Source organism: Colossoma macropomum, unplaced genomic scaffold (assembly GCF_904425465.1).
Source record: "Colossoma macropomum unplaced genomic scaffold, Colossoma_macropomum, whole genome shotgun sequence".
In the NCBI taxonomy this organism is placed as follows: Eukaryota; Metazoa; Chordata; class Actinopteri; order Characiformes; family Serrasalmidae; genus Colossoma; species Colossoma macropomum.
The window spans coordinates 34,731,165-34,742,212 of record NW_023494790.1 but is presented as its reverse complement, the minus strand read 5'-3'; the positions used below and the strand labels follow the sequence as shown (position 1 = coordinate 34,742,212).

Genomic DNA, 11,048 nt, shown 5'->3' with positions numbered 1-11,048 from the left:
GTGGATATATTCACAGGAAGGATTTGGGTGATTATTGACTTCTAGTGTTAAACTTGTAGCTGCAGCGCAAAACTACAGAAGCAAAATTTGGTCACCAAACATATCTTGGCTGGTCGACCACATCTGGGGTAAGTGAAAAATGTATGTTTTTTTGATGAACCATTGCTTTAAGTGATGAGCTTAAATGAACAATAATCTTTTCTAGGCTGCTTCGTGAACTGAGGATGTGTTTGAGTAATGCAGCCATTTACACACAGAGTCTGCTTCAGTAGAAGACCCACCCTTGCAGCTCCTGGGGTTCATCTTGATGTTTCAAAATCAAGAGATAACAGGCCAAGTTTTGAGAAGTTATTATTCTGACTTTTTGACAAAAATATCCTTATTTTGATATATTGGATTAAAATGTCATTATTTCAAGATACTAAGTCAAAATTTGGAGCAATAAGTCATCATTTTGAGGGTCAAAAGTCTGATATACTGCTTCAAGATACAGAGAAGAAGAACCAGAATGACCTGGTTTCTAAGCTTACGTATTTGCCGTCATCAGGCTTAGCATTTTCCTTTCATCGCTCCACAACAGGCAAACCTACAAGTCAGTGTATTTGTGTTTTGGGTTGGGATCCTGTGGGAAGAACCTCTGAGAAGACCACTGCCTGTAAGTTTCTACCCCAAGCTGCACCCACAGCGCCTCCTCTAAAAGGGCAGATGTGTTGCTTCATCATAATTTCACGACGTCTCCAGTCTAGTGTCTTAATTCGCTTGCGCTCCAATGCATATTCACGCCCAAGCAGACATGAATAAATACTGTCTGCCCTACCACCCCGAACCTTATTCAACATTCACCCCCCCCCCAATTATGTCCCAATGTCTTCCATTTAGCGTCTCATAAGTAATCTCTAATTGATACACAAGCACTTAGCTTCTTTACTTGCTCGGCCTGGTATATGGAACTGGTTCTATTTCGAGCGCGTTAACTAGACTAGGTCATGTTTCTTTCCTCCGCCGCTTGAGTTTCCAGTTCCCGTGAGATTGGCCTTGCCAGACGGTCCTAGCCAATGGGGTGACCCCAAAGGTTTGCTGGGAGAAGCTCCATCTCCGGGCCGAGGGAATCTCTCCATCAGGGAGACCCAGGAGGGCAGAGTCGCGAGCAGACGGCTGGTCTTGGCTCGCTGGCTCTGTAGTCTGGGCAACGGAATTGGTGGCTGACAGCCAGTAGATCACTCCTTACAGGGTTTCTCATGTCTAACAGAACAGTGGCTGGCTGTAGATTCCATTCCTAATATTCTGCCGAGGATTGTATCTGTGGAGCGTGTACAAATGATCTTTAATTAGCCTCCTCAGGAAAACTAATCAACTTCTGTTTTTTGAGCCTCAGACGACAGGTACCACTTGGGACGGACGACATTATTTTCAGCTTCAAACTAACACAAAAACGTCAGCCTCAACACACCCGAGGCAGGTGTAATTAGGGGAAGTTAGTGGCGGTAAAAAGGCTGCCAAACTTGCAGGCAGGCTTGCTCTCTGAGGAAGGAGCAGCGTGGCTGTCGGAGACAGATGCCGTGACCCAGATTAACATCCGCCGATGCCTGTCAGCTCCAGGGGTTGCTATGGAGAGCGGCGGAAGGGTCAAAGGGAGCAAATTTAGTCAGGGTAAAAGGCTCCCTCCCTGGAGACTGCATAAAAAGGCATTAGCGTAAGACCCTGAATAGGCAGCGCTTCCTCCGTGTCGGCTAGACGAGCACACCCTAGGAATGACAAAGAGTTCACAGGCGGCGAGACCCACGACAGCGACTGACTTTATACCAAAGACCCTGTTCTTCAACTGACATGAAGCTTAAAAGAAGAAAAAGAGGCTCGGCTGAATATCTGGTACAGTTTAGCGCAATTACTTCTCAATGCACTGATGTACATTAATAAGAGTGTAACGATTCTTAACATGTATTATTTGATTGAATACGTTGTCTCAATTTGATAAATTCTAAATTCAGAAGCAGCTGAAAATTTGCCCTACTTTTAAGGATCGTCCTACTGAATTGGTTCAGAGTTGACAACGTTTTTCACACTTTTGACTGACTTGGACTTTTGACTAAAATCCCTTGCTTTGAGTGACGCTATACCTTAATTATGTTTATTGTATAAAAACAAACGATTCAACATTCCAAAACCATCACGACACAACCAAAACTTTACCAAATGTTTCAGTAGTGACTGTTTCGGTAGTGATGATTTTAGCTCATTTTGAGCAGAACCAGTACATGACTAGCAAACACAGCTTTGACAGTTGTACACATGCAAAATCATCATATTTTCATTAAAACACACAAAAAATTAAACATGTGTTTCGGGACTGAAATTCTCAATGATTTTCAGATTTTGGGACACAATTACTTCAAAACAATGGGATCTAACTGTGGTCATGAAGGACAGGGCTGCAGTCTCACTTCCTGGTGGGACAGGTCCTCTACTAATTTTGAAAGTTGTCAAAAAATGCACACAGCTTATAATGATGATCGACACTCATCATATTATCATTACGAGCTAAAACAGAGGTGAGTACATAAGTCAAAGTAACCGCATGCACACTGAGCCAAATCGAGTCTCCGTCAGTGTGCAGCAACACTTGGTGAAGTAGGTAGCCTAACAGCTAACTTCACTTCTAAATGCATTCTGGTTCTAAGTTCATTCTTAGAAGTTGGTTACATTTCCTGCGGTAACATTAATTATAAATTAAGTAAATCCTCCGTCCACAAAACGTCCACATCTCACAGTTTTGGTGTTCTAGTGCAAATGTTCTTCTTTTTTGTCTATTTTCTTTTCTTGGTAATGACTTTTTAACAGCTACACATCCTTCAGACCCTTAGAGCTGAGAAGCATTTTCAGATCTGAATAATGGAGCTTGATTTTTTTTCCTCTCTCTCAAAGATGAAAGCTTTAAGAGCTGTTTATCTGATGGCTGGTCTGCCAGATGTTGTTAGGAGTCTCATTATCTCTGTAGCTTTTTATCATTTTTTTGAACTGAAGTTTTTAAACTCCTGTTATTTTTCTGCACTACCAAAATTAAAAATAATGAAGTATTCAGAACTTAGATATTTATGAGGATTATGTTATGGTCTATTTGAACAATGTATTAATAGAGATAGTTTTAAGCTAAATATATACAAAACCATCATTTATAGAGTACTTTCCACTCAGAGGTCTCAAACATTGACTCTTAAACTTAAACTTTTCTTTGTATTTTTTAAGACATTTTTAGTTCTTTGATTTTTAAAGATAAAAATAATTTAGTTTAGGTTTTTAAGTTTAATTAAAATATGTATTAAAATGCTAAAACAAAAAGCTGTAGTCTGTAGGCGGGGCCTTATTTTAGCCACACCCCTGCAATTTAGACCAGGAATTGAGACTGCATCCCTGTCCCTCATTGCCACATGGTAAGTTGCCACAGTTAGATCCCATTGATTTTGAAGTAAATGTGTCCCAAAATCTGAAGATCAGTGTGGAACATTAATAACTGTCATTACTGAAACACATATTTTTTGCAGTTAAGTAATTTTTTGGTGTTTTAATGAAAAATAAAATGATGTGTGTTCAACTGTTCAAAGCTGTGTTTGCTAAAACTGTCACCACCGAAACAGTCACTACCGAAACAGTCACTACTAAAACACTTGGTAAAGTTTGGGCAGTGTTATGATTGTTTTGGAAGTGACAAAACGGAACGTTCAATCATTTATTTTAATAAAATAAACATAATTAAGCCACTCAAAGCAAAAAGATTTTAGGCCAAAGTCCAAGATCAGTTGAAAGTCTGAGATCTTTTTTTGAGAGTAATGTGGAAAACCTGTCACATGAAAACAGAGATTAAAAGAAATAAATACAGTTCTGTTTATATGACTAAACTAGAAGGTAATTACTCATATCTATTAGAGGCCTCCATGCCCACACAGTATCAGTCAAAACTGTCTCTTCTACACTTCTGGTCAGATGGCTGTGGATGATGTTTGCTGTGTCTATGTTTGTACCGAGTTAGCGAGTCTTCGGGATGACTTTCACAGCTTTCTGCTCAGCTCCAGGCCAATGCATGCATGAGTGTGCGGTCGCCTTGGGTGTGAAAATCACTGTGCCAACACAGAAGGAGTTTCCTCAGCAGGAACTCTCTCATTAGAAAACAGAAATGTTCTCTGGAAAAGCACCACAGTACCAAACTCTTTCTCTTTTGTGTGTTAAGAGTATCTTTAATGAACTGTTAGGTACAATTTTTGTAGTCAGTTTTTCATTAAAGTGAACCCTGAATACTGCATTTGAAAGAAACTAAAGGATACTGACATTTAAAGTAAAAAACAAATGTAAATAATAATAATAAAGATTTTTTACAGTTTTTCTAACTGCAAATACATTTACACATTCTCTACAGAGAACAAACTTCAATATCTAATTTCTTTGCAAATTTTAATACATATCTATTTATTTGCTATGATTAGCGAGCGCCGACTCTAGGCTGCTCATGATTTGTTGTGGCATTAGCGCAAACTGGCTAAATTAAATTGCAGAGGTGCTAAAACACATTCATTAGAGCTTGTTTCAACCAGTTAGAGATATTGAAAGAAGAAATAAACCTACCAAAACCTCTGTGGATAAACAAACAAACAAATAAATCTGGGTGAACGCTGAAAGTTAAAGGTTTGTTTCATATCGTGCACAAACAAAACAATGTCTTGCATTTCAAAGATCATGGAGAGAAATTTGGGTAACACATTAAAATAAGACTACCCTTATAAAGTATTCATAAATGGTTTAAAATTAGTTTCTTAATGGTTATTAATCAGGTCATAAAGACCTGAAAATTATTAATACGCAGTTACAATACATAAATAAAAAAGGCCAACTGTGAACAGTTGTTTGCGAATAGTCAAACCACATTCAGCAATAAACTCCTCAGCACTCCTCAACACATCACATATTCATATTCATCATACATAACAGCTCACTTTTGCCTTTTAATTTGTGTTTTATTAATGATGTTAAAGTGTTTATGACCTTACCAATAACCATGAGCAAACTAATTTAAACCATTCATAAATGCTTTATAAGGGTAGTCTTATTTTAAAGCGGTACTGATTTGTTTATTGTTTTGTGCAATTTTTAGAAATTCTTTTTACCTTTTTCTTGTAGATTAAAAAATTATTTATATGTATTGCCTACAAATGTACATACCGCTGTTGTTGGAAGAAAACCTTGTATCTCTAAAATGGTAACTTTACAGGAGAAGGAAAAAACATACGTTACTTTTAATATAAGTCAATGGAACCAGACTTTTTTCCAAGTAATTTTGGAAAAATGTAAGTAATTTAAGTTTCTAAGTAATTTTGGTCCGTTCATCATAAAATTTACACACAACATAAAGAGCAACAGGTATTTTCAAATTATGCCAAAAACTGAAAAACGACAAAAATGGAGACACAAAGTTTTGTTCCAAAAGCAGTGATATGTGAACACTACGTAGATCATACTCTCAATTTTTTAAAAGAACTGCTTACATTTAAGTGTTAATTAAATGTACAGAGCCCCACTGATATCATCCCTTTTTAACAGAAATAACGTGGTATTGACGGCACTAATTGCTATCTCATCCCCATGTCTCACTAAGTTGTGGCCACAACTTACTATCTCATCCCCATGCCTTAGTAAGTCATGGCCACGACTTGCTATCTGGTTTCCACCACTTACTAAGTCAGGGCCATGACTTACTATCTCATTCTCAGACCTTACTATGCTGTGGTCATGACTTACTATCTTGTTCTCATGCCTTACTCTCATTCTACAGGACTTACTATCTCATTCTCAGGCCTCACTAAGTCATGGGCACAAATTACTCTCTCATTGGCATGCCTCACTAAGTTGTGGCCATGACTTACTATCTCATTTCCACCCCTAACTAAGTCGGGGCCATGACTTACTATCTCATTCTCAGGCCTTACTAAGCTGTGGTCATCACTTACTATCTTGTTCTCATGCCTCACTAAGTGGCCATGACTCATTGCCACCCCTAACTAAGTCAAGGTCATGACTTACTATCTCATTCTCAAGCCTTACTAATTCATGGGCACAAATTACTATCTCATTACCATGCGTCACTAAGTTGTGGCTACAACTTACTATCTCATTCCCACCCCTAACTAAGTCAGGGCCATGACCTACTATCTCATTCTCAGGCCTTACTAAGCTGTGGTCATGACTTACTATCTTGTTCTTATGCCTTACTTGGTGTCATTCAAGACTTACTATCTCATTCTCAGGCCTACTATATCATGGCCACGCATTAGGATTAGCTCAGTGGCGCCCTCGTGTGCACATGCAAAACAGCTTCTGCACACGCAGTGCTAAATTGTGGGTGCATTTGCATGCACAAAAAGCAGCAGCACCACAGCAAACATTTATTAAATCTATCCCAGAATGTTGTATATGCCGAAATGTTTGCCTCATTTTAAGCATTATTTGTTCCATTATGCAAAAATACAACTACATTAAAATTGGCAGAATTGTGTTCCCTGTAGGATGTGTTAACTTAAAATTGTCGTTTGACCGGGGGTGCCCAAACCTGTGCACAAGACTGTATTACTGATCCTGAAATGTTTCTTCTCCTTTTAGGAATTCACATTAGAAGCATCATCATCTGGGTTCCTATAGTGATGCAACAGCTCTGCTTAGTTCTAATCTGCTGACAAGTTTTAAGCCAATGAAAAAAGGTCAGGAAATCTGCTTTTACCGGCTGTACCCCCTGCATAACTGTAACATCCAATGCTGCGTGAGTAGTTCTCATATTTGACAGAATAAAGGTCTCAGTCAGTCAGGCGCACAGAGCCCAGCACGAGGGCAAGGGCTGTCATGCAAAATTCAATTAATTCCTTTCATAAGCCGCTGCTCTCGAGTCTTGAGTCAAATTTATGCACAACAGGCTCTGATTTGAGACAAGTACATGTAGGTGGCATTTCTGCGCAAATCCTCCATAGCCGTCTGTGGAGGATTAGCATGAGAGCTAATGTTAGGTGTGCACAGCTACAATACACAGCTTAATATACTGCACTGTCCTGTAATATCAGACTAGGCTAGTGCTGGGCGATATTGAGGAAACTGCCATATTTGTTGTAAACATGCTTACCCGCATCCTACAGCAGCGAGAGTGGTTGGTAGAGGGTAGTGGGTAACATCACTGCCTTCTACACTGTAGGTTCAATGCCCTGCCTGGGGAAGCACCCTACACTATACCAATAAGAGTCCTTGGGCAAGACTCCTAACACTGCCTTTGTCTGCCTGTGTAAAATGATCAAATTCCAAAGTGGCTTTGAAAACCCTATGACTATGAAAACCCACTTCTGATGATGTATGTTGAAAGTGGAAGAAACTTCAGAAAAACTGCAACTTTTTTGGGGTGGGTTTTTGGGGGGCTGTTTTGAACTGGTGTTTTTGTTTTTAATTATCTGGTGAATGTGGAAAGAAGGCAGGTAGCTAATGAGGAAACCAACCATCTTACACAGCCAAATAACTGTGATAACTGTGTTCAAATCATCATTGCAATTGAGAGAATGAATGACTCAATTGACAGAAATGTCTTGTGAAGAGGACAACGAAAGTTAGTAAGGTAGGTACCTCAATTTGGCTTCTTTTATCTGGCTGAAAAGGTTTAAAAACGTCTCTGGCGTCCAAAGTTAATGAACTTATGCTTCCACTCTATGATAAAATGATGATCTTACAATCCTGACAGCTTGTTTTGATTGGAAGCCTGCTTCTTTTCTCTTAAAATTGCAAAATTGAGCCTTACATGGTACTATTAACTTTAAGCAGACAGAAACACACTATTTATTTATTTTTTATGGATTTCAAACTAGTGTTTTAAAACATTTTGAAGCAGCAAATGACATTTATTGTAGTTGTCTATTAGGGCATACTCATTATGTATCAAAAATATTGCTAAAAATATTACTTGATCTGAAAAGCTCAATCTTATTGTACGTGACACTGTATGTCCAAAGGTTTATAGACACCTGCTCATCCTCTGTCCCCCTTTCCTGCAGTAACAGCATCTACTCTTCTGAAAGCCTATACAGCTCATCCCAAAGGTATGGAGCGTCATCACTTCAGAGAATGCAGTTCCACTGCTCCATAGTCCAATGCTGGGGGCCCTTATACCCCTCTAGCTGACAGGGTGACCCTTGGCTCATGTACGGCTCCTGCAGAGTGTCCTATCCTATTGGTCAATGCTATTCTGTGGAGCTTAAGTTGTGTGTGCACATTTAAAAATCTGATGCAGCAATTTGTGAACCCTAAAGAAGCTGAATTCCCTTATTAGAAGGGGTGTCTAGATACTTTTGGACTAGTGTAACGTAGTACACTGGTACAGTCAATATATCGCCCAGAACTACACACAGCTAGAAATCAGAACATATGACTGACAGATGCAGAGTTTGAATCAGGTGTGTACTGAATGGGAGCATTTTAAATGCCAAATTGAGAAACTACAAATTTACGCAGTGCTGGATGTTTTATAGCAGCTTACAATTCCTCTACAGAGCACAAGTCAACATCACAGCATTTTAAACCTAAAAGCTTTTTCAATGGAGTCATTTTTCAATGGGATCATCAAACTACCACCCGTGGTCTTTCCTCTGAAAAAGCCTAGAGTCAGAAAAACAATGAACCAGTTGGTCTCTTTCACTCATGTTTCATCATTAGCTTTGTTGGGATTGTGACTCAGGACAAAGAAAGCACTTACATATCTTTCTTTTCTAAAACCTTTACAATACACATCAGAACAAAATACTGTAAAAAAAGATACCGTTTCTGGACTTTTGCGCAGTAGGGTGCTAGGCATTTATACAGAACACCTTAGAAATGATTGATGTGCAAGTTCGTGTGCGGCTCTGGTGTAGGCTTTGATGCAGTCTGCAGAGATATACACCAGGACTTCTCTTGTTAATACCCTGAAGGAAGAAAGAGAGTGCTTTACGCTACATGCTCCTGCAACTAAATGGGGACCTTTCCAAAAAAAGATTGCTGGGTTGACGAGGAAAGAAACAACAACCCCTCCTTTAAAAGCGTCCAGTGCAGACAGACCACTCAGCTAACGTGGACTCGGAGCCTGGCCGCTCCTGGATCAATTATTTAGCTAGATGAGATTAGATGGCCTCTGCAATTCTCCTGCTGCAGTGGAAGTTCTGGAGGAGGCCTTGCACACTGGCCTGTAGATCCCCCAGGAGGACCCATCTTTACCCTTGAGCCTGAGATGGACGACTTACAGCTGAAGTTTCTCTAGTTCTTCTTCCTCATTCAGTCGTTGAGCCTGGTTGCTTTGACTGATCTGCAAAGATGGACTGAACCTTGGAGAGTGGGTAAGAGCATCAGCAGGCCGCCAAACGTGCCCTTTCCAGAGACGTTAATCTGCTTATTGGTGGGCTCCCCTACCTGGCCAGACTCTAGTGCCTAGTGCACTTATTTGCTGAGTGTGCCCATTGCCCTTTGGGTGCCTGAGGAGCTTCCTCCTTGTAGTGATGAGCATGTGGTCTGCTGTCAAACCACAGTGCTGATGGTGGAAGACTCCTCAGACTTGCCCTGCCTGCTGGGCAGAGACTTGAGATACTCCAGGTGGCGCCTGGCATCCTCCTGGTTGTGCCGCACGTAGTAGACCAGGTAGGAGATGACCATAGTGAACCAGCCAAACATGGTCACTAGCATGGCCACGTCCGTGGTCTTTTTGAGCACCACACACAGGTCCAGGTCTTTGGCCAGCAGGAAGGGCACACCTTGGGCACCGGAATCCTCGGGCTCAGAAGTCTGGCAAACGATGCCGGTAAGAGACACAGGCTCCAAATCAAGGCGCGGAAGGGCTGTCTGCAGCCTGCAGTCACAGTGCCAGGGGTTGCCTGTTAGATTTGATCGAGCCCTCAAGCCTTCAAAAGCTTCCGGGTCCAGTGTAGACAGCTGGTTGGAGGACAGGTCCAGGAATTGCAGGGAGGCACCTAGGCCTCGGAAGGCTCCTGGCTCAAGCACAGCCAGATCATTGTGGGACAGATCAAGCTCGGCCAGCAATGGAAGGTCCTGGAAGGCATTGGCAGGGATGCTGGTCAGCAAGTTGTAGTCCAGGTAGAGGCGGCGTGTGTCATTGGGGATGTCCCGTGGGATCTCAGTGAGGCGCAGGTTACTGCAGCGCATGGTCTTGCCCCCAGCTGGACCCTCGCTTTCAGAGCAGTAACAACGTTTCGAGCAGGACGTAGCCGCATGGTGGAAGCACAGGGTCATCAGCACCAGGCTGTGTAGCAACAAGCACATGACCACAGAGTGCCGGAGCAGCCAGTAGGATGGCGGCATGGTGAGACGGGGGGCATACTCCCTTCAGAGTGCCACCTTGTGGGGAGGGTATCAAGGGGATACATTAACCTCCCCTACAACTACCAAGCCTGTGGAGAGAAAGGAGAATATGGCAGGTTAAAGTGGTTCAGTGAAAAAGACTAAGGGGCTAAAACATCAATTGCTCAAAAGGTCACAGTATTCGATTAACCTGTTTGGTATTTCCATCTGTTTAGTCCCCACTCCTACCATCAGGAATGTCTATTAATGTAGCCGGATCATTGTTTGTCCACTTTGTATGCTGCCCGTGATGTCCTTCTATTGCCAGTTATTCCGCCAGGCAGTATTGCATCTCTTTTGGTGTGTGCGTATGTGTGTACATAACCTACTTCGATTGCCCTCTAATTAACACAGAATAAATTATATCCCTTATACCTACCGGCACACGCACACACACAGATACAGAATAACAAGCTGCTGATTGATGGCTGAAATGTCCTGCGAGCTGGAGTGTGTTATTTCATGCACAGATGGAGGGTAGCTGCTCTAATTGCTGTAAGCAGTAGGGATTTCTCTCTCCCTCTCTTTCTCTGCCTTTTTCCTTTTTTCTCAGCCTTCTCTGTCTCCTTGCCTCCCCTGTCTGTTTCCTTTTCTCTCTGCTTTAGTATGGTACCAAACATCTGCTAGAAAGCAAGCTGGGTTCACACAGTTTT

General features: G+C 41.4%; 1 protein-coding gene across 1 annotated transcript; it reads right to left on the bottom strand.

The window, feature by feature from the left end:
• Positions 1-5,414: 5,414 nt before the first annotated feature.
• lrrc3ca (leucine rich repeat containing 3Ca) lies at positions 5,415-10,362 on the bottom strand. The gene has a single exon (XM_036573188.1). It carries the CDS (start codon positions 10,354-10,356, stop codon positions 9,559-9,561), a length of 798 nt encoding a protein of 265 aa, XP_036429081.1. The 5' UTR covers positions 10,357-10,362; the 3' UTR covers positions 5,415-9,558.
• Between the last annotated feature and the right edge of the window lie 686 nt (positions 10,363-11,048).

Excerpts from the sequence above, each read along its gene's own strand:
- lrrc3ca (XM_036573188.1), bottom strand. The coding sequence starts at position 10,356 with ATGCCGCCATCCTACTGGCTGCTCCGGCACTCTGTGGTCATGTGCTTG.